The 23,012-nt window shown below is 49.2% G+C and overlaps 7 protein-coding genes and 1 non-coding gene across 8 annotated transcripts; 7 read left to right on the forward strand and 1 right to left on the reverse strand.

The window, feature by feature from the left end:
• Positions 1 to 1,013: 1,013 nt before the first annotated feature.
• Positions 1,014 to 2,992, forward strand: FOBCDRAFT_19911 (cAMP phosphodiesterases class-II-domain-containing protein). The gene is made up of 2 exons (XM_031175574.3): positions 1,014 to 1,073; positions 1,362 to 2,992. Exons 1-2 carry the CDS (start codon positions 1,032 to 1,034, stop codon positions 2,832 to 2,834), a joined length of 1,515 nt encoding a protein of 504 aa, XP_031046707.2. The 5' UTR covers positions 1,014 to 1,031; the 3' UTR covers positions 2,835 to 2,992.
• Positions 2,993 to 3,140: 148 nt separating this feature from the next.
• On the reverse strand, positions 3,141 to 4,225 carry FOBCDRAFT_216967 (uncharacterized protein). The gene has a single exon (XM_031175575.3). It carries the CDS (start codon positions 4,077 to 4,079, stop codon positions 3,150 to 3,152), a length of 930 nt encoding a protein of 309 aa, XP_031046708.3. The 5' UTR covers positions 4,080 to 4,225; the 3' UTR covers positions 3,141 to 3,149.
• Positions 4,226 to 5,253: 1,028 nt separating this feature from the next.
• FOBCDRAFT_129947 (beta-lactamase-like protein) lies at positions 5,254 to 7,764 on the forward strand (the record flags this gene model as incomplete). The annotated part of the gene is made up of 2 exons (XM_059607861.1): positions 5,254 to 5,742; positions 5,836 to 7,764. 2 exons carry the CDS (start codon positions 5,254 to 5,256, stop codon positions 7,762 to 7,764), a joined length of 2,418 nt encoding a protein of 805 aa, XP_059464387.1.
• Positions 7,765 to 8,249: 485 nt separating this feature from the next.
• FOBCDRAFT_t68 lies at positions 8,250 to 8,339 on the forward strand. Its single transcript has one exon. It is a non-coding gene; the product is annotated as a tRNA-Arg (tRNA).
• Positions 8,340 to 8,794: 455 nt separating this feature from the next.
• On the forward strand, positions 8,795 to 10,440 carry FOBCDRAFT_19918 (Tricarboxylate/iron carrier). Its single transcript, XM_031175577.3, has 3 exons — positions 8,795 to 9,117; positions 9,195 to 9,328; positions 9,389 to 10,440. Exons 1-3 carry the CDS (start codon positions 9,014 to 9,016, stop codon positions 10,210 to 10,212), a joined length of 1,062 nt encoding a protein of 353 aa, XP_031046710.2. The 5' UTR covers positions 8,795 to 9,013; the 3' UTR covers positions 10,213 to 10,440.
• Positions 10,441 to 14,966: 4,526 nt separating this feature from the next.
• FOBCDRAFT_19945 (kinase-like domain-containing protein) lies at positions 14,967 to 17,909 on the forward strand. Its single transcript, XM_031175584.3, has 6 exons — positions 14,967 to 16,012; positions 16,072 to 16,153; positions 16,202 to 16,549; positions 16,602 to 17,064; positions 17,115 to 17,202; positions 17,253 to 17,909. The coding sequence occupies exons 1-6, from the start codon at positions 15,104 to 15,106 to the stop codon at positions 17,475 to 17,477; spliced, it is 2,115 nt and encodes a 704-aa protein (XP_031046717.2). The 5' UTR covers positions 14,967 to 15,103; the 3' UTR covers positions 17,478 to 17,909.
• Positions 17,896 to 20,206, forward strand: FOBCDRAFT_19935 (uncharacterized protein). Its single transcript, XM_031175585.3, has 2 exons — positions 17,896 to 17,970; positions 18,036 to 20,206. The coding sequence occupies exon 2, from the start codon at positions 18,396 to 18,398 to the stop codon at positions 20,181 to 20,183; it is 1,788 nt and encodes a 595-aa protein (XP_031046718.2). The 5' UTR covers positions 17,896 to 17,970; positions 18,036 to 18,395; the 3' UTR covers positions 20,184 to 20,206.
• Positions 20,207 to 21,016: 810 nt separating this feature from the next.
• On the forward strand, positions 21,017 to 22,783 carry FOBCDRAFT_198257 (uncharacterized protein; the record flags this gene model as incomplete). The annotated part of the gene is made up of 1 exon (XM_031175586.2): positions 21,017 to 22,783. One exon carries the CDS (start codon positions 21,017 to 21,019, stop codon positions 22,781 to 22,783), a length of 1,767 nt encoding a protein of 588 aa, XP_031046719.2.
• Between the last annotated feature and the right edge of the window lie 229 nt (positions 22,784 to 23,012).

Raw genomic sequence — 23,012 nt, forward strand, 5'->3', positions numbered from 1 at the left:
CAGATCTGCGGCCTTGTAGCTGAGCCGGCATCTGAGCTGTGAGTTGTTCGATATTCCTCTTTTGGGGGGAGGGATAACGGGACTTGAGAGGGTGACACGCCAAGAGAGGAGAGTTGCGTTTCGGCGAGTGCGAGAACAATAAGTCGTGTGCTATATTTGAAGCTCTTGTCTCTTGTCTTTGGGACATGTTCTTCACCTTCTTTGTTCAGTTCTACAAGTGGCAGAATCATAAATATCGCTCTGCATCGCCATACCCTGCCAAGCGGGATCAGAGCAAGGATCAACGTGGTCAAGTTCAGTCTATCGACAAGCGATATTCGGCGAGAGCGAAGCTATATCAGCACATTCGGTCCAGTGCATACATACTGTATCAGCCTTGGTAGCACACGGCATTGAGAGAATAACGTTCTACGGCACAACGATAAATCCAATCACGTGTGCCATACCTTTTTCCCCTTCATTATTTTTCGGGTCCCTCCAAAAGCTCGCCTGAGCTGTCGGTATTTGCATCACACATTCCATACCAGAGCAGGCAAAAACAAGGGTTGCATCCCTTATCTATCGGAGAATATTAAAGAGCTACCAGTGGTTAATTCTCGAATCAACTACTGCAAGTTAAACAGCTTCAGGTTCGTGGATCAACTAAATCCATCTCTTATTCCGGAATTTGTAGTGTCCTAACTTATTTTACTACCTAGTGACTATAACCTCCAAAGCCAGTGACGGAGACGGCGCGCAACAAGAACAGGTCCACCGTTTTTACTTTGCAGCTTGAACCTTTCAGGCGGTACCTTACAGGGCTTTTAGTGGGGCAGCCAGCTAAACCATACCATCTCCAAGCATCTCCATCTCATCCCGTCTCCCTCCACTGCGACCTCTCCAGGGCCCTCCACCTCCACATCCACATCCCAGATCCCAGGGCAGGCATCAAATCGGCCGAGTTGAGTCAACCGTCGTCACTCAATTCTCTCCCTCCCTCTCTCGTTTCTATTCTTTTCTCTACTCTCTTTCTACTCTCCCAAAAGCAAATCATGGGAGCCGAAGTCGACCCTGCTTTGCAGGTGATTGTATTGGTACGTATCATCTACGGTTAACAGCCTATCCCCATCCCTCGTTTGTTTACATGTGCACCGTCACATCTCCAAAAACCAATACCCACTGAGGTTCACCCGTGGTATAAGAACGGTTTTGGTGCATGAGGGCCATAAACAAAACACGTCGGATCATGTCGTGATTCGTGGTGGCGTTTGTCTTGCCGCATCCTCATACTCTATTTCACATTTCGGCTTCTCACTGCCGTGTTCCACATACTCACTCACTCATATGAACAAAAGTTGAACTCTAACTAACGTCAATCACAGGGCTCAGGAGGTGGTCCTCAAGAATCAAACACCACTGCTTTTCTAGTCCGTTCTGTCGCTCAAAAATGGCATCGTGGCTCTATCATCGCCGTCGATGCTGGCGTCCATCTCTCTGCTATCACACGTATCATGGAAGAATCGATACCTTCTCCACCACCGCCTCCTCCCTTCACACTTACCATTGGCCCCTTTGCAGGTCTTGAGCTGCCTTACTCTTCACCTTCTGCTAACGCATCTCACATCACGCGCTCTCTCGTCGACACATATCTCATCACTCATCCTCATCTTGATCACATCTCAGGCTTTGTAGTCAATACTGCTGGCTTCCCGGGCACAAGGCCGAAAAAACTGGCTGCTCTACCAAGCACAATCCAAGCTTTCAAGAATCACATTTTCAACAATGTGATATGGCCAAACCTAAGTGATGAGAACAACGGAGCTGGGCTGGTGACTTATATGAGATTGGTTGAAGGTGGCAGTCCGACACTCGGCGACGGTGAAAGTAGGGGTTACATCGAAGTTGCAGACGGACTCCTTATCAAGGTTTGGAGCGTAAGCCATGGGCATTGTCTCGAGAAGCATAGTCACCGGGGCTCAACATCGAGTGCATCTACTCGCTTCAGCAGCCATGATGCATCCATGCCACAAGGTCCCATCGCGCGCTCAGCATCTTACTACCCGGGATCTATATCCCTACATCGAGGGTCACTCATGATCCCCCAAAACAGCTTCAGCCCTGTAACGACTACATTGGAGCAGGAGCAAATTTGCGTCTACAACTCAAGCGCCTACTTCATCCAGGACCCCACCACCCATCGTGAAGTCCTCATTTTCGGGGACGTTGAGCCTGATAGCATATCGCTAAGCCCGCGGAATCTGAATATCTGGCAACAAGCTGCGCCAAAGATCGCCTCTGGTAACCTCAAGGCTATCTTCATCGAGTGCAGCTACGATGAGTCGCAGGCCGAGGATCGTCTGTACGGGCACCTAAAGCCCCGCTATGTCATTGAGGAGCTGCGTGCACTGGCTCATGAGGTCGAAGTCGAACGCAAGTCGCATTATTCCGAACCTAAGAAGCGCAAGCGCATGGGCAGCACGACTGACGAGACTCCACGACGAAACCCTTCTATCGCGAATCTCACCTCTGAAGACCCCGTGTCTCCCAGGACCATCAAGGCTTCGACACCGGATTACGTTCACCCTGGTATTGAAACACCTCCTACACCGCACCTCGCTTCGCCGACGGCTGAGTTGACGCTCAACCCATCTGATTCCTTCACATCTGTGCCCAGGATAAAACGGCCCCTCGAAGGTCTCAAGGTTGTCATCATCCATGTCAAGGATCGACTGGATGATGGACCTAATGTTGGAAACACTATTCTGAAACAACTGCACAATTTTGAGAGCGAAACCGAGTCACCCTTGGGATGCGAATTTATCATCTCTCATTCTGGTCAGAGCATCTATCTCTGAGCACTTCATTTACCGGCGTTGAAATTTTCCGTTTTCTCTGTCATTTGGCCATATATGATTTCTTTTGTTCTATAGCACCTGGCTATAAGCTCTGTGGGCTTGTGCTACCGTTTGGGTTTAAGTTTGTCATACATTTTGCTTATATGAGGCGACGATTTGGTTTATGAGTATAACTCAGGGAATGAAAGGTGGGCATGTATCACTCCTGGGGAACTGTATTGCATGATGGCCATTTTGTTATTAAGCCCTGTTTGCGGGCTTGTTTAGTCTATATATTTGGTGTTTGGTCATGAATGAATATATACCACGTCTGACCTAGTTCTTTTGCTTTTGTATCTTTTCAGCTCCCTCTTGGCCACCGACGTCCTTATCAAAATCTGTTCTTGGGATCTCGAACGCCTCAGTAACCCTGGCATATGTGATTCCTCCTAATCGGCTGACTGGCTTCAACACACCAGGATCAACCATATTCTTATCCTCGTTCAACGCATCCTCTCGAACCCAGAAACGAGTTCCCTCGAAAACGGCCATACAGCCAGACTTGTTTCCAGGTCGTGCCTTACTGTCGAACTCCTTGAGCATATCGAGCTTGCACTCAATGCTAACAATAGCCTCGCCCACACGAGCACACTTGACGGTCTCGCAGTCGTACTTGGGTGTCAGGCCCGAGATATCCCACTCAGATACATCAGCAGGGGCGTTGACGCTAGCTGAGTTTGCGGCTTCGATGAAGTGCTCTGAGATGATGTTGATAACACACTCGCCGGATTCGGAGACGTTGCGAAGTGTGTCCTTCGCATTGGCGAGTCCAGATGCGAAACCAACAACAAACATGGGCGGGTCGTGGCCCATCATGTTGAAGTAACTGAACGGGGCGAGGTTCTTCTTTGTACCGTCGGGAGCTTGACTGCTCACAAAAGCGATAGGACGCGGTACAATAGCAGAGATGAGAAGCTTGTAATTGAACCCCGCAGGGCGACCCTCCTCATGAGGATCTATAGTGACATGTTTCTTATCACCATCATCCTTGCCCAACTTATTCGCACCCTCACCAAAAGTCCAATCCGCATCAACAGTCTTGGTGTAGCGAAACTGAGACCTGGCATCCAGCTCAGGCCTCGAAGCCTCGACCTTTTTAAAATCCGGGTGAGGATTGCGCTTGAGGATTGCGTCTCCCATGATGAATCGAGAGGTTGAAAATAGTCGTGATGAGTGAGTTGTGAGCGGTTTAAAGATGCGACGCATGGGGACCTGACTTGGGTTAAAATAAAAGTATGGGGATATTCGGAGGGGCTCGGGGTTAGATGTTGATTCCGGGGTATCTTTTCTATGGTAGTTAATTGGTAATGTTGCTAAGATCGTTTGTAATGCGTGATAAAGCAAGTGGATTGTCTTTTTCTCCACTGGTATTGGCTTTGGGTGAGGTCATTGATTGAGTACATTTCGAGTCAGGTATTGAGCCTTGATTCTTGACTATGATTCGAAGGAAGACTACTAGTTTCGGAAATACGGAATAAGACATATATGATGTTATAAGTGGTGGTTACTTTGGTAAGAGGAGATTACTTCTTTGATGTACGTTTAGGGGAATGATTATTGCTCTCAGATCTCCTCCTTCAACGGCGACGAAGCCAATACCGCGACATCGTCGGAATTGCTCGCAAGTTAACCAATTACTAACTTTGGACTATCATCGAGATCCTTGTGATCAATTATCATTGGCCATCAACGCCAATAGTCCTCCCGCTTCGTGTCCGATGAATGGTACTCTGAGCTGACATCAGAACTCAATATCAATGACCGGATCTCAGCTACATGTTTAAGAATCAGATAAGAACGAAGGCATCCTAACTCCAATAATAATATATAGATAGAACGCTATCATGCCAACCATGTGTATTTTCAGGACCATAGCCTGATCTATAGGTAGGTAGTGATAGATTCGAAGGTTGTGTTGTTCTAAGTGTAGGGTAGTCATCTTACATAATGCAACCACTATAACCACTTCATGTGACAGCGCGAGCTAGCGGAACGCGGAAAGAGGAGTCATTCGCCGCGTCTAAATCTAGAAAAAAAAAAGTTGATTGTTTCAAGCAGAAAATATTGTATCGATTATGACATAGGCAGATGATGCATTTTTGTGTCACGCCGATTTCCCTCTTAACTCTTTAAAACTTCTCTCATGCAAACATGGGGCACTCGACGCCTCTCACATTTATTCAATTCTTGTAGCCTTCCATTGCTACCAACTTTTTTATCTCAACGCCCCCCACCATCAACCTCACCTGGACTCTATTTCTGTAGACGAGCCTGGAACAGTTCACACCCAAAAGTAAAGTCTCGAGCTTTCAGGAAACCTCGCCTGTTCTCAGAATCTATCGTAAAACCAAAAGTGAGCGATTATTCTGCTGGTATTCCAATGGCGACTTCAGTTGAGATCGCTTCTGCGCCCACTGTGGACACTCCTGGCACTTGTCTCTTTGTCCACAGTGAGAGACGGGCATATTTGTTTGGCCGACCCGAAGAAGGGACTCAGCGCGCTTTCCAGAGCAGGAGACTAGGAATGGGAGCAACGGAACAGGTCTTTCTCAGCGGCAGTGTTTCATGGGAGTTGGTAGGAGGTCTGTTCGGCTATGTTCTCACGGTTGGTGGCGTACTAGAAGCTAGCAGAGAACAAACTGCAGTGATGAATGAGGAAAGGAAGAGTAAAGGTCAGAAGTTGACGAAGCAGGCTGCTTTTGAAACCATTCACATCCACGGTGGCGAGAATCTGAACCACACTTTGGCCGCATGCCGTCCCGTCATCTTACGACAGCCGATTTCCGTGCGCACGCATGAGCATAGAGAAAACCCTCGGCTTGAGAAAATCGAGAGCATAGAACCCGACTGGAAAGACGACGTGCTTCGTGTATGGAAGATTCCGATTCAACGAGATCGCCCCAGCAGCCCAAAGAAGCGTCGCAGGTCAAGCGCCATTGTTGGAGACCAAAAAAAACCACAGTTCAAAGAATGGTCACCACTTTCGGACCCTGAATATGCGTCCACTCTTGTTGAGAAGGTCATGTTCAATGGAAAACTCAAAGGCAACGGTATGCTTATCCCCGTCAAGCTGAGCGAGGTCAAGCCCAGGGATACGGTCTTTACACGCCAAAAAGGCGAAATAAAACTGTACAAGGGCCCGAGACCTGGCGATGGGTCAGAACTGACAGGACCGGATCAAACTGTTTGGGTGTTCCCCGAGAAGGAGGCTCAAATTGATCGCAGCGCAGATATCATCAACGTGACACATCGACGACTGCCCCCAACAATCTACAGCCAAAGCTCTATGTGCTATATCGTCAAATGCCTCGATCGTCGCGGGAAATTCAACCCTCAGAAGGCCAAGGAGCTTGGGGTACATGTCACTGACTTCAGGCATTTGACTGCGGGGAGCACTATAGTGACAAAAGATGGCGTCACTGTAACTCCTGAGCAGGTCCTTGGCGAGACTCAGCCTGGTCAAGGATTTATCCTCGCTGATATCGAGTCTCGCGATCTTATCGACTCTTTCATGGAGCGACCTGAATGGTCTAATTCTGAATTGATGTCTCATGTGGCTATCGTGTACTGGATTCTCGGCCCTGGAATAGCAGACGATGCTAGAATTCAGAAGTTTGTGGATGAGCACCCCACGATGAAGCATTTCTTTTGTGCTCAAGACACCTGCCCCAATATGATCTCTCTGGCTGGACCTGGGCAGTTACAGACCAAGCTACGGAGGATCGACCCTGAGAGATTCACTCTCCTCAAGTACGATAACGATATCAAGGGAGCCATGCCAAATGGATCACAAGTTGAGTCTGGCCGGATAGGAAACAAAATTTCGCTCATGCCCCGACTCAAATTTGGCGAAGGCGAGATTGCCCCGTTTCCTGCTCTCGGAGAGGCAGCTCAGTCTGTCAGTGATGAGATTCTCGAATTAGCACGAAAGGCTCGTGAAGAGACATCTGATCCTGAGTTTCTGCGAAAATTGGAAGAGGATGAACAAGATATTCCCAGCCGCGATGCTGAAATCATCCCCCTTGGAACTGGCTCTTCAATCCCAGGCAAATATCGCAATGTTTCGTCAACACTGATTCGGGTGCCTGGTATTGGAAACTATCTTCTCGATGTTGGTGAGGGCACTTTGGGTCAAATCCGACGTCTCTTTGGAGAGGAGGAAACTGGAAATATCCTCCGAGATCTCAGGTGCATTGTCATCAGCCATCTTCACGCTGATCATCACCTTGGTACTCCCAATTTGATCAAAGCTTGGTACGAACACACCATTGAAGATACCAATGCCAAGTTAGCTGTATCTTGTGTATCAAGATACAAGGCGCTCCTGGAAGAGGTCTCTCAAGTCGAGGATATTGGTTTCCACAGACTACATTTCCCCAATTGCAATAGCACCAAGCCCGATAAGCTCAACAACGGTCGCTTTGTGATCAAGAACGGCGACTTCGGGCTCCGTGCTATCAAGCGCATTCCAGTTCCTCACTGCTGGCTCTCCTACGGAACAGAACTCGAGCTCACATCCGGTCTCCGCATCGCATACTCAGGTGACTGCCGTCCCTCAGACGAGTTTGCACAGGAGTGCGAAGGTGCCCACCTACTTGTTCACGAGTGCACGTTCGACGATGACATGTTGTCTCACGCTAAGAAGAAGGGCCACTCTACGATGGGCGAGGCACTAGAGATTGCGCGCAAGATGAAGGCTCGAAGGACGCTGCTCACGCACTTCTCGCAACGCTATGTCAAGGCTGATTCGTTGAAGAGAGACGAGAGAGGTCGGGCTGGTGAGACGCTCATGGCTCTTGATCTCATGAGTATTAAGCTGGGAGATTTCAAGAAGGCGGCTGCTTTCCAGCCTGCGATTGCTATGCTCATGGCAGATGCGGGTGACAAATAAAGTCCATAGTATGAATAGACTTGTATGATAGTAAAAGCATAGAGTTGTAACGCTATATATGACCTGTTGATGATGACTGTTCAAGTCTGCAGAGCCCTAGGAACAGAATAGATGCGAGTTTCTCCCATAGGAACATGACTTGAATTATTCGCAGCCGTCAACACAAGCTCTAAGGGTACAATAATAACTTTACGAATTAGAAGCTCACCAGATGTAGATTGAGAACCAATTATACATTCTATCCATGTCGAGATATCTTCTGTAGGGTGGCCGCATATGCGATTGAACACAGGAGATTCAGCGTCACCGCAACTCCACCCTCGAAACAATCTTTCAGCCCACAAGCAACTCAAAACTCTCATATATTAACAACGTATCCAAGACATTCCTACCATTCAGACATCAACGACAATGATCTTAGCAGCCAACGTGTCAATCTTGGAAGAGAATAGCAGACGCACTCTTCATCGGAATTTAAAGGTTCCGGCCGCGTGGCCTAATGGCTAAGGCGCTAGATTTCGGTCTCCAGCTTCCGAACTCTCTAGAGATTCCAGGTTCGAATCCTGGCGTGGTCGATTACTTGCTGGAATATATCTTTTGCCAACTGGCACTCGTCGGCATTGTACTTTTTGCAGATCCGGTACTCAGAGTTGGGGACTCGGGATATCAACCCGCCAATCGCGGCTTGTTGATATACTGCTTAGGTTTTTGGTATCTCTTTGGTGACTGATATCGTTGCTCCGATAAGGGACCGGCCCGATATACGGAGTAGATGGGCCCTGGATACTTCTTTTGATCTTCAAGTTGTGTCTATCTTGAAGTGAATTCCACCAGAAATTCTGAATTAATTCTAGAGATGCTCATGTCTACTCGGGACTCGTCCCGATTCTGCTTATGCGTAACCCCACGATTTATAGCCCGGACCGGGGCTGCATGTACGTAAATTAAGCCATGTGCCGGCTCCGAAAGCGGGACTCACCTGCGGCTACGTTAGCTTATCGTCGCGTTTATTCAGAGCAACCCCCCTCCACCGGATTTTTTTGTCCCACGAAGTGGTCATTCGGGCATTTCTAGTCCACAAGAACCCCTCTAGCGGTCAATTAATTTATTACCTTTGCCTCGCCTTACTTTACTTCAGGTCAGGTAAAGCTTTGTTTGTTTCCCCCTCCCGCCGCCCTCTTGCTCGCGAGCGAATACCTTCGTTATCTCGAATCCGACAAAGAATCCGTCCCGTATCTACACATAGAACATGTCGGCCTCGCTTCCTGGCGCGCGGGAGCTTCCCGCTTCCCAGTATGACCTTGAAACATATATGGGACGGGTGCGCCATACAGTGGGCATCACAGACCCTACGTGAGTCCAATTGCTGAAACTCTGAACCTCCGACGACTTCAAGTATCATGAGCTGACCATGCTGGCGCATTCTCTAGGACCCTGTTCGCGGGCGCGACCGGACTCGAGGCGGCCAAGAAGCTGGTGACGGATTACAAGATGGGAAAGATCGAGCACATGTCACCATCTTTGTGGCATGCGAAGAAGGTTGTTGACTCTACGCTGCACCCTGGTATATATGGCCCTGGCAGAGTGCAATCATGACACCAGCTGACGAGATACTGTGCAACAGACACCGGCGAGCCCGTCTTCTTTCCCTTCCGAATGTCTTGCTATGTTCTGACCAACCTCGTCGTGACCGCCGGTATGCTTCAACCTGGCATGGGTACAGTCGGTATTGTTGGATGGCAAGTCTTCAACCAGTCCCTGAATGTCGCATTCAACACTGCCAATGGCAACAAGTCCTCCCCCATGTCGACCGAAGTCATGATCAAGTCATACCTCTCTGCAGTGGGGGCTTCTTGCTCTGTCGCTCTTGGTCTTAACGCCATTGTGCCTCGACTTAAGGTCACACCCTCCACCCGCCAAATTCTCGGTCGACTGATTCCCTTCGCTGCCGTTGCTACAGCTGCTGGCCTTAACACCTACCTCATGCGCCGGGACGAGATCGTCAAGGGCATCGATGTTCGACCTGTGCTTTCGGATGATGACAAGCAGAAGCTCATCGCCGAAGGCAAGTCAGAACGGGACGTCCCCTCGCTGGGCAAGTCTCAATCTGCTGCCAAGCTCGCTGTGTATCAAACCGCAGCCAGCCGAGTCTTCACAGCGTCTCCTATCATGGTTCTACCCCCTATGGTCTTGTACCATATCGAGAGCAGGCAAGCTTGGTACAAGAACCTCATGCAGAAGGAGTGGGTGCGTTCACGACCAGCCCTCGTCAAGGGTATTCCCCTGGGCATCAACTTGAGCTTGATCGCTCTCACCTCCTTTGCCGTCCTTCCTTTCGCTCTGGCTGTCTTCCCACAGCAACAAGAAGTGAGCGCTGAGTCACTCGAGCCTGAGTTCCATGGCAAGGGAGGAAAGAATGGCAAGGTTGTTTTCAACCGTGGCCTGTAAACGGCCTCTGTTGCATCAAACAAAACCCCTTTAGCATGATGGTCGTGAGAACGATTGCACATCTTGCTCAAGCTACCGTGCTATCATGCTGTCTGAACAGCAGTCGAGAGGCTTTCTTCAGATCTTGTTGAGGAAGCAACTTGTCACTGGCTAACAAACTAGAATTGCCTCAAACACGCACGGAGGAACAAAAGGGTTAAAAGTATGTCTCTTGGTTGGTTTGAAAATATGAGAGACAACGAGAACCGCAAAGACGGCGTTTATAGGATAGATAGAGATTCTTTGCTACTTTGAGAGCGTGCCAGGTCTGAAATGTTATGCAGGAACGCAAGTAAAAGAGCTTTTCAGGGCCAAAAGTTGCTCGATTTAGCCAATAGAGCTAGACTTGACTGTATCATTAGATATTAGACGAATGGACTCACACAACACCCCTTAAAGAGTGCAATATATTGTGACTTATACAGTTGTTGTCCTAGATCTCACGACGTATGTTAACCTTTTGATGAAAATGGACAGCTGTTGAAGTCTATGGTTGGTTGTAAGGGTCAAGTCGGCAGCGCAAGGTGGCCCTGTACCTTTCACAGTCGAATAAGACAACCCGATTCCATTAAACCACAGCCAATAAAGCATCGTTGTCAAGTTCATCAAGCCAATATCATCAAAGCGGGAGAAGAGCCTTATAAGTCTACTGATTGCACATTTCGGTCAGACCTGGTCCAACAGTCAAACCATCGCCACCGGGATCGACAAGGCTAGCCCAGGCTAGATACTGAGCCGACGCGTCGCGCCTGTTGAAGGAATGTAACCAAGCAAATGGCAGGACTACATATCTTGTGATAACCAAAAGAGAGAGGGGTAGTTTCTCTGTGCTTTCGTGTTTTACAAGAACAGACTCATACATACGTGAGATAGTCTCCACAGGAATATTCGTGAAGTGTCTAGATAAGGACTATTCAAAGTGACATGGCCATGGAAGTTGGTGACGATTCTTGGTGGGGCGTATTGGTTGGCAATACGGAGTGGCAGTGGCCTTGGATGGGGCAGAAGTGACCACTGCTGAGACTGTTAACACAAGGCGAAGCAGGAAACGCCGAGTCGAAAGCTCGTCCCGTTCGTTGTCTTCTGGGTTTGATGAAACGGGGGTGCCTAATACTAATTTGATGAGGAGGATTTGGTCAAGTACCGTAGCGTCTCAGTTCGGCAAGGACCACCTACCTATGAATAGCAACGGAATCATGGCCGTGATGAGAGGATGCGAAGTTTGATGCCCTCATAATAGACGTATCGCCGTCAGTAAGGAAATGAGACCCAGCCAACAGGAAACCGTAAATTGAGAACCCCAATCACGTTCGTGGCGCACAGTGGGGTGTCCTTGGGCTGAGAGAAGTAAGGAACGCCCTCCGCCAGAGTTGTCACGGTTGATTCAAGACATAGATGCACACTGTCCGCTCATAGAGATAACGCAGTAAAGAGAGAAGATACCTGAGATACTGTTCATTCTCACAGTACAGAGAATCGTTGGCAGCCCACTAAGGTCAACAAAGTCCTCGGAAAGAATGCATTTGGGGTTGTTGGCCTCCATATGTTCGAATCTGTAATTGGAGGGTCCATGTCAAACATTCTGAGAGCCGGGGAATAGTGACTGGCGGATAGGAGGGATCCATCGCCGAGGCGGGAGACGGGCATGTGCCGCAAAAGTGGACGAGTGTGTGCACCTGTGTGAAATGGTACGAACAAGTTCTCGAACACATTGTTCAGTAACCAAGTCCAGCCAAGGTTGTGAGTATGCTCGTGGTTCCTCAGAACAAGACTCGGGAAGCGACATGATCAATTTTAACGCTGCTGTTTATTGTATCAGCTCCTTCAGGCTCCTCTCAATATGCGGCTGGCTGCGACGAATGATGTCGGAGGCCGTGAGCTGACTGAACCTCTCATCAGCCCAAGACATCGGGTCAGCAAAAGTTCGGACGGGTGTCCACTGTCCACTGATCACTGGTGGTCATGCTGGAGTGTGGTGCAGAGAGGCTCTGGAACTGTAACGGCTGCATGCCCGGAACGATTCGAGACAGAATTGGTGGCATCCCCTCTCTGCAAGTGTGGGGTGCCTTGTCCGGGGTCTTCAAGGGCTGAGACGACGGACACTTGGATTTTCAGAACCATAGCAGGCATACAGCCAAGCTGAAGGTGAAATAGGGGGGCTACAGTGACACATAGAGCACTGTTTGTCATGTAATGAATCTACCACACCCACAACCTTGGCTTCAGACATTCTTTCCATCATCAACAAGTGTCAGCAAAGAGCGATCACTTCAACATGCACCAGAAAAGGCACGGGGTTGCTGGAGGGTCTTGGGTTGGCCAAAAGGCCCACCGCCAGCGTCACCCTGCCCTGGGGCGAAATGCGTACCAGATCTGATGCTCTTTGGGTGCGCAGAGAGTGGAAGTACCTAGGTAGAGTGCTAGACCCTTCCAGACGATTAAAGTTGAACTCTCTTTCAAGCGGTACAGAGGTACCAACGGGTAAACCGAACCGTATTTGCAATTGTCCCTGACTTGCTTGTAAAAGGGTTCTTTTCCGGCATCGAGCAGTCATATCCCAAATACCTGCACGAAGGAGTTGTATGAACAGATACAGGTGTGATTGTTCATGGACAACCACCTTTAGGTTAAGTGATAGGTACTGTATGGATACTGTTTGGTGTGCTCCGTAGGGTGTGGGTTCTGTGTGTGTTTCTGTGCAGTAGGGTCGCGTTTATGGCTGCCCTGTGAATGGATCTCTCATGACGTATATCCGATATGTTATTAACTGCTCGTCCCCATCAAATCGTCAAGATAAGAAGAAGTAATTGATGATTTTGAAGGCCATGGATGGATGAACAGAATCAAGTTTTGTTTCTCAGCAAACTCTGTACAAGCTCAAACGAATGATGACGATGAAAAGTCCCAGTGTTGGTCCAGGCACAACCAATTTTTCTTCTTCGGAACACAGTCTGAGTGTCAGGAGGGAGCGTTGTGTACTTCCATCATGAACCCTTGGAGGTACCGAGGCGTTTAGACCAAGGCCGGAATCATTCGTGCAATACGACATCAGTACTTTGTGGGTCTCATATTGGTTGTACCTAAAGCATCCGTCACAGAACGGGCCCTCTTTCCAGCCTCTCAGGTCATCCTCACACCTGCCATCATGACACGAAAAGCCAATGATAAGGCACATCAAGCAATGATGAGGATCTACCTGAACGACTGAAGCGATCAAGGGATCAACTGGTTTGTATGTAATGTTTATTGAAGTACCGAGATCTGAACGCCTCATATCGTCATCTGGACTGATTTTAGTGGCATCCAATGTTTCTGTTCACACGATGGTCCCTGCCCTTTCTCACATCTGTTTGGAAAGATTTCTTCCAGATTGCCTAATAAGCAAGACAGCCGAGGATAATCTAGCGACATTGCAACGAATTTCATCTCAGGTGATATAGGCAGAGTGTATTCTGTATTTGTATTTGTTATCAATGACGGGATACCCTCTCGAGGTCAAGATTGGATATTACTCGTTATTCTTCCGGCTGAAGTTATTATTCCGCAGCCTCAACCTCGGGAGCAAGCCTCGGGCCTTGGCAGAGAATGCTGCAATAAAGGATTAAAATATCATTCTAAGTTTTTCACACTTTACCTAAGTCTTTCTCTTATTACCCAAGGCCCTAATTTGTGGCCTTTCGGTTACCTCGAGAATTGGAGCCAAATGGAAGCGATGAATCAAGTATCCGAGCTTTATTGTCACTCACTGACAGGCACAGGCGTTTAGCACTTTGCCTCACTTGGCCGGGCATCTTCCCCAAAACAACCCTTTCCACTCAAGCCCTGTAAGTGATGGACCCTGGTTTTCCGACTGAGGTGCCCTGGGCCTGGAGAGCCGAATCGGGTCGCCGCCACAGTATGATAAAAGTACCTCTGTATTTCCTGCCCAATTCCACTGGAATTCCGCCTCTTCTTCTTGACCCCAAGATCGTAACCCGAGAGGAGAGGAGGAGAGGAGACAGAGCACAACACAGCATCCATGAGTGACAAATCCACCCACTCCTTGATGGGGACTGAGGTGTTGAGGATGACGCCAAAAATACATGCTACCACTAGACGTCACCGCCTATAGGAAATGTACTCACAAGCAAATCTCTATCTGACCAACGTCACCCAGAATGGATCCCCTCAAATCTGCCCCGGCCACCCGTAACTTTGGCCAACGCTTTTTCCAAGACAAATGGGATGCCCGTGACGCCTTCAACCGGGCTTGGATGGACTCTTGAAGTCACTCCACTGCTTTCCTTTTGGCTATGACCCTCGCCTCGCCCATTCATCCCCACACATTAGTCTCAGTTCTTGAGAGAAAAGCAAGAATATTCTAACCCAACGAGACGTGACCTGCGATAAGCTGAACATAAGTGGGCTGGGCTTCTGCTACAGTGCCCCTTCGTAACCTTAACCCCTAACTCACACGCTGAGGCCACTGTACCTAGGTCGCTGGCCTTCACTGGGCGAGCGTTTTTTTCCCTCCTTCGCTCTTGCTCTCTCTGTCCCGTCTGGGCACACCTATCCACCACCCTCACCACCAAAACCATTCACCAAACTAGGAGGTGCGCCCCCCGGGTCCTTCCCCAGTCCCGTTCCATCTCGCCTCTCTTCGCTCATCGGTTGTGTCCTTCTCCTCTTCACTCACGATTCCTCCATCGTACATACATGAACTTCAAGAAGGCCTACACATACGAATCGACGCGACGATTTGATCGGTCGCCTGTACCGTCCGATACAGCGAAACTGCACATCTCTCGTTTTTGTTTTTCGTGATCGCTACTGCCGCCTCTAAAGCCCTTGGGTGGCTTTGGCTTTCCCCATCATGTCAACACCAACTACAGCGACGGCTACGCTTCCACACTACAATCCTCACCATTACCAGCCCTCCTATGCCCATTCGCACACGCATCATCAGACTTATCAGCCGAACCCCAGCGCCAATTTTCGCTCTACTGTATCGAATCAGAATATCCTACCACCTCCGGTCTCTTCGGCCGTGTCGCCTTCCCACAGTGCCATTCTGCCGCCGCCGTACCAGCTCTCGCCTTTGGGATACTCTTCATCGGGTTCGAATGGAATAAGTTTGACCAACTCCAATTCTCGCTCTGCACACCACGCTCAGGAACCCAGCCCGCGACACGACGCGGCATACTCTGCAGGAAGCATGACGGAGCGAGCCCCTGCTACTCGCGCTGAGCAACCCTCGAGAAAGCGTAGACGCTCCAGAGAGCCCGACTGGGGCACCTTCTACAAGAATGGCCTGCCAAAGGAAATCATCGTCATTGACGACACACCCGAGCCTGAAGCAAACACTAGCCGGAAAATTACGAATGGCACTGCTGCTGCGCCCAGCGATAACACGAGCAGTCAGGTGGCTAAGAAGAGGAGACGAGAAGACGAGTCTGGCACTGTCCAGGCTTCGGGTTATCACATCAAATACCTCGAATCACAACACAGCACCCCTTTGCAGGTGTCAACACCAGCGGGCTCGTCCAATTCTGGCAGTGACCGCACCAATTCGGCACTTAACACCACCGCCCCGACATCACTTTCATCCAACGGCCAGTACGAGGAGGGACTGGCCCCCCTTAAGCGAAAGCGCACCCGTCAACAGGTGGCTAACGAAGCCAAACGTCGCGATGTAGATGGCCTCGGGGACTTCTTCACGTACAAGCCTCCACCTTTCCCTCCCAAGAAGGCGTCTGAGGTTAACGTACAAGTTATCCATGACGTGAGTTTTGACTCCACATTACTGAACAGGTTGAGATGAGATTATTAACGAATCGGTAGCGACATTACAACAAAAACGTCAAGGTTGATGATGACGATGGTCATTACATTGTCGTTCCTGATGCTGAACTCACAGAAAAGTGTAAGTCCATCATGCTCTCTCTTGAGACTTATCTAATAAAGTCCACAGACCAGATTGTCCGCCTACTGGGTCAGGGAACCTTCGGCAAGGTCGTTGAAGCCCACGATCGAAAACGTAACAAGGCCGTGGCGGTCAAGATCATCCGATCGGTTCAGAAATACAGAGATGCTTCACGGATAGAGCTTCGCGTTCTCGAAACCCTCAAACGAAACGATGCAGAGAACCGTAACCGATGCATCCATCTACGAGACTGTTTCGACTATCGCGGCCACATTTGTATCGTCATGGATTTGCTTGATCAGAGTGTTTTCGATTTCCTCAAGGGCAATGGATTCGTTCCTTTTCCCAACAGTCAGATTCAGAGTTTTGCCCGACAACTCTTCACCAGTGTTGCTTGTAAGTTGGACGAACGAACAGTCTTGCTTGGCAGTGTATTAATTTGACTTAGTTCTGCACGACCTCAACTTGATCCATACCGACCTCAAGCCCGAGAACATCTTGCTCTGTAATCATGCCTATCAGACCTTTACATATAACCGCAAGATCCCTTCTTCCTCTTCGACTATCAGCCGTCAAGCTACACAGCGGCGTGTTCTACTGGATACAGAGATTCGGCTCATTGACTTTGGCTCTGCCACATTCCAAGACGAGTACCACTCCTCCGTGGTTTCAACACGCCATTACCGTGCCCCAGAAATCATCCTTGGACTTGGATGGTCGTTCCCTTGTGACATCTGGAGCATAGGATGCATCCTTGTCGAGTTCTTCACGGGTGATGCTCTCTTCCAGACTCATGATAACTTGGAACACCTGGCCATGATGGAGGCTGTCGTCGGATCAAGAATCGATAGCCATCTTGTCCAGGCTGTCAACAAAATGTCTTCAAGAAGTGGTGGTAATGCCGCCTCGAAGTCAGTCTCCTCATGAAATGTTTCCTGGTTTATATGCTGACACTTCTCAGATATTTCAAGAGACTCAAACTTGACTATCCTACGCCAGATACAACTCGCGGCTCCCGTCGCTTTGTGAAGGCGATGAAGCACCTCGATGTAAGCACCCTTTTGCATGGCTTGACATTGCTCGTGCTAACAGATAGCAGCAAATCATTCCCGGAAACAACACTTTCCTCAAGAACTTTGTCGATCTGCTAAAGAAGATATTTGTCTACGACCCTGCCCATCGTATTACTGCAAAGCAAGCCTTGCAGCACCCTTGGCTTAAGGAGATGGCCCAACCTGACGACGGCACCGAGGCGGCTAAGATCCGCATGGAGCGGATACGCATGGAACAACAGGCTCAGAGACATGGATATGTCCGAAGTTGATGACCAAAGTCTGATACCCCACTAACGACATATGAGCATGATTACGGAGTTCTGGTTTTCCAAGGCGTTGCGTTGAAGGATAGGTATCGACGCAAGGAGAGGAATGTTTGATGCCGATTCAATTTTGCTCTTGTATTCTAGTGCCACAGCCATCGTATTTCGTCGCCCGTTCTGTTTACTAGGAGTTATCTCTGGCAGTTGGTTTGTTACGCAACGCTACGACTGGAGGGACTGGTGCATTTTCGATGGACAGCGTTGATGAGCCCAATATGGCTCCAACAGTATGTGAACAACTTAACTGTTCATCTCGTTCCCTTTGTCAGAAGAAATAAAAATCGGACAAATGTTCCACGAGAACCTTGTTTCAACACGATCGAACGACTAGCGGATTCACCTATTCATCCATAGCACTATGTTTGCTGGTAGCCTGTGGCTTCTCTGGGTTGCCTTCACACCTTGGCTCTTCTCCACGATTGATCTTGGGATGCCATAGGTAGGTGTGCAGAACAACATAGCAAAGATTTCAGCCTCATCTAACACTTTGTTCGGAGGAGATAGTCCATATCGGTAACTTGTTCGCACAAAGCCATTCACACCGAGAACAGCAGATCCATTCCACTGATATTCTATTTTGTTGAAGAATTGGTTACCGCATTGTTCACACCGAGGACGTGCGTCGCGACCATGGAACACATTGACGTTGCCCTTGAGTCACTGTCTGTGTTCACCATGCAAGATCTTTTATATAAGGCATATGGTGCCAGTGAAGGAAGCAAACAACCAAGATCTACGGTTTTCTACGGAGCAAGTTTATGGAGATTTTGCTTCTATTTGAACAAATCTATCAAACAAATTAATGCGGCAGCCTTGTGTTGAAGTTCTTGTCGTCTACCAAGAACAAATCTCATAGTGCTCAAAATGGCACCTCATCGTATATACCACGACCCCGATGAGGAGATCGAGTATATCCCACTACCTGATATATCAACCCATCAGCTTGACCAACTCACGGACCTGTTGTGGATGGATCCAGGAGTCAACATAGCTGTGCCGGATAAAGACTGGTTGCTAGACCAGCAAGCTCGTGTAGCTAAACTCGACAAATCAAACCGCCGTTCCACCAAACTCTTGGCCCGTCTCTCTGCCAAACTTGAAAGTCTGTCTTACACACTTGGTGCTGACGTTTCGCCAACAGCATGTCTGTGCCCAGCCCATCATGGTCTTGAACCTAAGTTGATCCGGCGACTTATGCTCTTGATCATCGTCGAATGCACTGAACGTATCCAAACTCTGCGCACTTGGCGACAGCGTATCGCTTATCCCAGTGCTGTTATCGCATGGCTGGATCGCATCGATGCCGTGACTGGACTTTGGATCGGTCGTAAAGCTTTCAATGCCACCTTTGGCTACGAACGTGTTTCGCCCACAAACCTCGTAGTCAAAAGCAAGTGCGAAGCTTGCATTATGTCGGTCATTGGTGGTAGACCTCAGGTGCTGAGTGATCTGCGAGCGACATTGACTACGCGACGGGATCGTCACATCGACCGAGGTGGTAGAGATCCAAGACTTCTCCGACTTATTGAGTCTTGGATATCACACCAGCATGCTGATAGTCGTAGGGCCATTTACACTGGAAGTGCTGAGATCAGCAAAGAACTGAGCAATCTGATCAACACCATCAACTGCCTGAGAGAGGAACGCCCGGGATCTCAATTATCTCGATCTTCATATCGATCAGGTAATGACCATCCATCGAGAGCGTATGAAGAAGACGGTAGGCGCGGCCGTGCTCGTACTCGGCAATCATCTCATGAACAGTCGTCTCGACCAAGCTACAGCATCCACAGCCAGGAGGACAGACGCACATTTCTTCGTCCCGAATCAAGATCTAGTCAGTCGAGTGCTCAGTTCCAAGGGGACGAGCAAAATTGGATGGATGAAGACGTGGACTACCAAGCGTCGCTATGGATGGATTGTCAGATGCAACAGCGAGGATTTACGGCCAATGAACGAAGACAACTCTTTGAAGACGATGTGCATCCCGCCTTCAGCGACTATGCAGAGAGTGTCAGGAATATGTCTCTCGGTGATCGATTGCAGAGGGACTATGCGCTTGAGCAGAACAAGAGAGCAAGCATCGTGCCAGATGAACAGATGGAATCATCATCTGTCTACAGTAACCCAAGTGCCATGCCACCTCCTCTTAGCTTCAGCAGAGGACCAAGCCCCCCTGATACCACTGCCGGTAATAGCCCTGCGGAAACTGAGTGGGTGCCTGTCTCGGTATTTTCGCTCCAAGCAAGTGCTGCAGGCGGTTCACCTCCTCGTCAAGACACTGTGGAGCCGACCAATGGAAGCGGTCGAGAGTCTACTACATACGCCGAATACCAAGCACATATAGATTTCTGTCGGAAATACGGATTCAAGACGGGTCTCTCGTCTGAAGATGGGGAGCCATCAACTCCTCGGCCACCACGGGGTGGAAAGCAACGAACTTCGGTCGCTCCATCAATTGCAGCGTCGAGCGTTTACTCTTCGCATTCTGGGTTTAGACACTCACAAGAGAACGTGGGTTCATTGGCTCCAGGCGGTCAGACGGGCCATCGGTCATCACGTATGTCGACTCAGAACCAGCCCAAGAAGAGTCTGTGGGATCAGTTGCGGGAGGATAGACGACGACTGAGGGAAGATAGTGATGAGGAGTAGATGGAGTTGATGCTTTCCATGGAGTCTGGGGTTGATGTTTTGTTGTTAGTTTGGATATACCCTGGGAAACAAACATATAGGATACACATGGCAGAGCTCTGCAAATATAATTCCTTTGTTTATTAGATTCGCTCGTTGATATATTATTCACATCTTGATTGTTGACTTGTCACACCCGAACCCCTGCAGTAACGGAACCAATTCGACTTGGACCACAGAAGATGCTGTTGATCCCGATGGTGATATGCACTTAGCCATGGTTTGCTCTAATATCTCGTCCCTGGCCTGAAGTAGCCCTTGATATATCACCGTATTCGGACTCGCCTTGTACCCTAGGTATTTTCATTCGCACAGAGGTCAGTACTAGAAATCTGCCACTGTTGACAAGTGGCAGTGGCCTCTCGTTCTTTTCCCAAGTCTCGTTGCTAGGCAGGACCTGACCGCGTGCTTCTCTTCTTCACACAGTATCTTACCTTACCAAGGTAACCTTAGGCCAGTCGCCTTCATCTCCCCTCTCAATCGTAACAAACAAAAGCTCGAGTTTCTCCTCTTCTTCGCCACAACTAAACCCCAATATTTACTCGCCTGGCCGAGAAGAGCGTCGGTATTCTTTCACTTTACTCTACCTTCATATTGTTTCTTTCATATCGCTTTTCGAGCTCTGTTGTCCCGTCACCATCCTTCGCACCGCTGTTTGCACCGCCGTTTCTACATATCGCCGTGTTTATAGTAGTAAACCTGCGTGTGCCGCCTTTATACAGGTTCGTTCTCATTTGCTACATCCCCCCCTTCATCCGTAAGAACTAAACAAAGAAAAGGCGACTTTGTAAGCCATGTCGTGGGCCCCCAGCAGCCGGGGTGGTGGAGGCAGCACGCCTTCACCAAATGTCAATAACTCGCTGCAACGCATCCAAGGCATGGGAAAACTCGTTGGGCTTCAAACCCCAAATCAGCAGCTCCTGCCTGCGGGCGCCGTTAAGCAGCGATTCCTCGGGTCGCAAGGGACATCGAGTAATGTAGATTGCACTCCCATCCAACAGGGCTATTGGAATAGGCAGAAGGGGCTTCGCTCTCCTCTTCCTCTCCAAGGTAGTGCGACCGAGGCGGTTCATATTCCTCCGCATCGAAGGCCTTCCAAAGATGTCGTGCATTCTCCTCCTGCTCAGTATCAAACGCCTGTGCAGGAAGTTGTTCGCGCTCCCTCTAACCAAACACCTGAGATCGTTGATTCGGAAGGGACAGATGACTTTGAACATAGCTCCGTGGGCACTTGGAACTCACCTAAGGAGCAGTCAATCGGTAACAACTCGTCGGAATTTGCAGGTGCTCCCTTGCCAGCACCCTTGCATATCATCCAAGCTGCTGCCACTTCAACCGCCCTCGTTCTCCAAGAGCGATCCTTCAGCACCGCATCCATGGCGCTGAGTGCTGTTCCACTATCTTCAGATGAAATGGCCGCATGGAATACTCCTCGACCATATGATCATGACAACGATGACGATATGGCCCTTGTCCAGGTCAATCCGAATTCATTGACAGCCGTGGAGAAGTGGGAGACACAGCAAGAAAGCTATCCCATCTTTAACCTTACCGAAAGCCGTCACCCTCGGGTGGATGATTGTGATATCAATCCTGCAACTGGCAAGCTAATCCCTCCACCGCGATACATCAAGATTCAGAAAGACACCCAGGCCAGGCACAACTGGCGCCGCGCGGTGACCAATTCTGAAGGCTATATCGCCCGCGAGCTGGATTTGCGCAAAACTAAGAAGGAAGAGATTGAGCGTAAAAAAGAGGAACAGAAGTATGCAAACATGACGCACGAGGAAGACAAATGGCCTGATGCAGATTGCACTCTTCGGCCCGTCCAGCCTGAGGACTTCCAGGGCATCGCAAACATCATCAATAATGAGATGCAGCGAGAAGGTTCGCAGGTCTACCTACCCAAAGTTAACTGTGCACATATTGCTGAACTGTACAACGCTTGCACGTCGAACCGTCGCCCTTTCATTGTGGCGATTGAATCTCCTTGCGAGATAGCCAACCGTTCTGGATGGTCTAAGGCCGACGAAAAGCGTTATCAGAAGCTCCTTGGATATATGAAATCCCACGGAGCGTCAGAGATCCCAACCATCCTTGGCTTTGCCTTTGTCGACGATTCTCGACAGGATTTTCTAGGCCATGCATGCCAGGGAGCCAGATTTTCTGGGCAGATCAAGCTCATCGTTGACCCAGAGCATCGCCGAATGCTCGTCGGGTCGGCACTGCTGGACAGAATTTTGTTGTCCACGTCTATATACCATCGTAGTCTTGTGGACTACAACTGGGATTGCTCGGAGCCCCGAAAGACGTACGAAGAAATTCCTGCACACAATAAACGAAAGTACAGCAAGCTGTACTTGGAAACACTCTTTGATGGCGAGGGCGATTCTCGCATTGAGTGGACGACACGTCTGCTCGAGAAGTACGATTTTGCGAAGGTTGCGAATTTCAAGGAAGCTGTTAAGCATGGAAACCATCCAGGCGTCTGGAAAGACATAGTTGTATGGGAACATGAGGCACGCCCAGCTTCAGAAATTGTGGAGGAAGAGAAGCATTGATGTACTAGAGCCATGGCTATTGAGTTTTGGGTGTTTATCGTGATGGTAATTGCGTGGCAGGGAATGTTTGGGCCAAGTTCGAGTGTATTGACATGTAAAGCAGCGTATAGGACGTCGATAGTATTCACAATGTTCATGGGCGTCAGATTATGTAGATTATCCATTCATAGTGGCGGTTGAGGCATAGCATACAGGAGTGGTGAAGTTGGAGGGGTGAAGGAGATCAAGC

This window comes from Fusarium oxysporum, chromosome III (assembly GCF_013085055.1).
Source record: "Fusarium oxysporum Fo47 chromosome III, complete sequence".
NCBI classification, from domain to species: Eukaryota; Fungi; Ascomycota; class Sordariomycetes; order Hypocreales; family Nectriaceae; genus Fusarium; species Fusarium oxysporum.

What these genes read in the sequence shown, in the direction of transcription:
- FOBCDRAFT_19911 (XM_031175574.3), top strand. Translation starts at nt 1,032, where the DNA reads ATGGGAGCCGAAGTCGACCCTGCTTTGCAGGTGATTGTATTG. An exon ending in CTTTGCAGGTGATTGTATTG is followed by an intron (nt 1,074 to 1,361) that starts GTACGTATCATC and finishes CGTCAATCACAG; the next exon opens with GGCTCAGGAGGTGGTCCTCA.
- FOBCDRAFT_216967 (XM_031175575.3), bottom strand. Translation starts at nt 4,079, where the DNA reads ATGCGTCGCATCTTTAAACCGCTCACAACTCACTCATCACGACTATTT.
- FOBCDRAFT_19918 (XM_031175577.3), top strand. Translation starts at nt 9,014, where the DNA reads ATGTCGGCCTCGCTTCCTGGCGCGCGGGAGCTTCCCGCTTCCCAGTAT. An exon ending in GTGGGCATCACAGACCCTAC is followed by an intron (nt 9,118 to 9,194) that starts GTGAGTCCAATT and finishes CGCATTCTCTAG; the next exon opens with GACCCTGTTCGCGGGCGCGA. An exon ending in TGACTCTACGCTGCACCCTG is followed by an intron (nt 9,329 to 9,388) that starts GTATATATGGCC and finishes ACTGTGCAACAG; the next exon opens with ACACCGGCGAGCCCGTCTTC.
- FOBCDRAFT_19945 (XM_031175584.3), top strand. Translation starts at nt 15,104, where the DNA reads ATGTCAACACCAACTACAGCGACGGCTACGCTTCCACACTACAATCCT. An exon ending in TGCTGAACTCACAGAAAAGT is followed by an intron (nt 16,154 to 16,201) that starts GTAAGTCCATCA and finishes TAAAGTCCACAG; the next exon opens with ACCAGATTGTCCGCCTACTG. An exon ending in ACTCTTCACCAGTGTTGCTT is followed by an intron (nt 16,550 to 16,601) that starts GTAAGTTGGACG and finishes AATTTGACTTAG; the next exon opens with TTCTGCACGACCTCAACTTG.
- FOBCDRAFT_19935 (XM_031175585.3), top strand. Translation starts at nt 18,396, where the DNA reads ATGGCACCTCATCGTATATACCACGACCCCGATGAGGAGATCGAGTAT.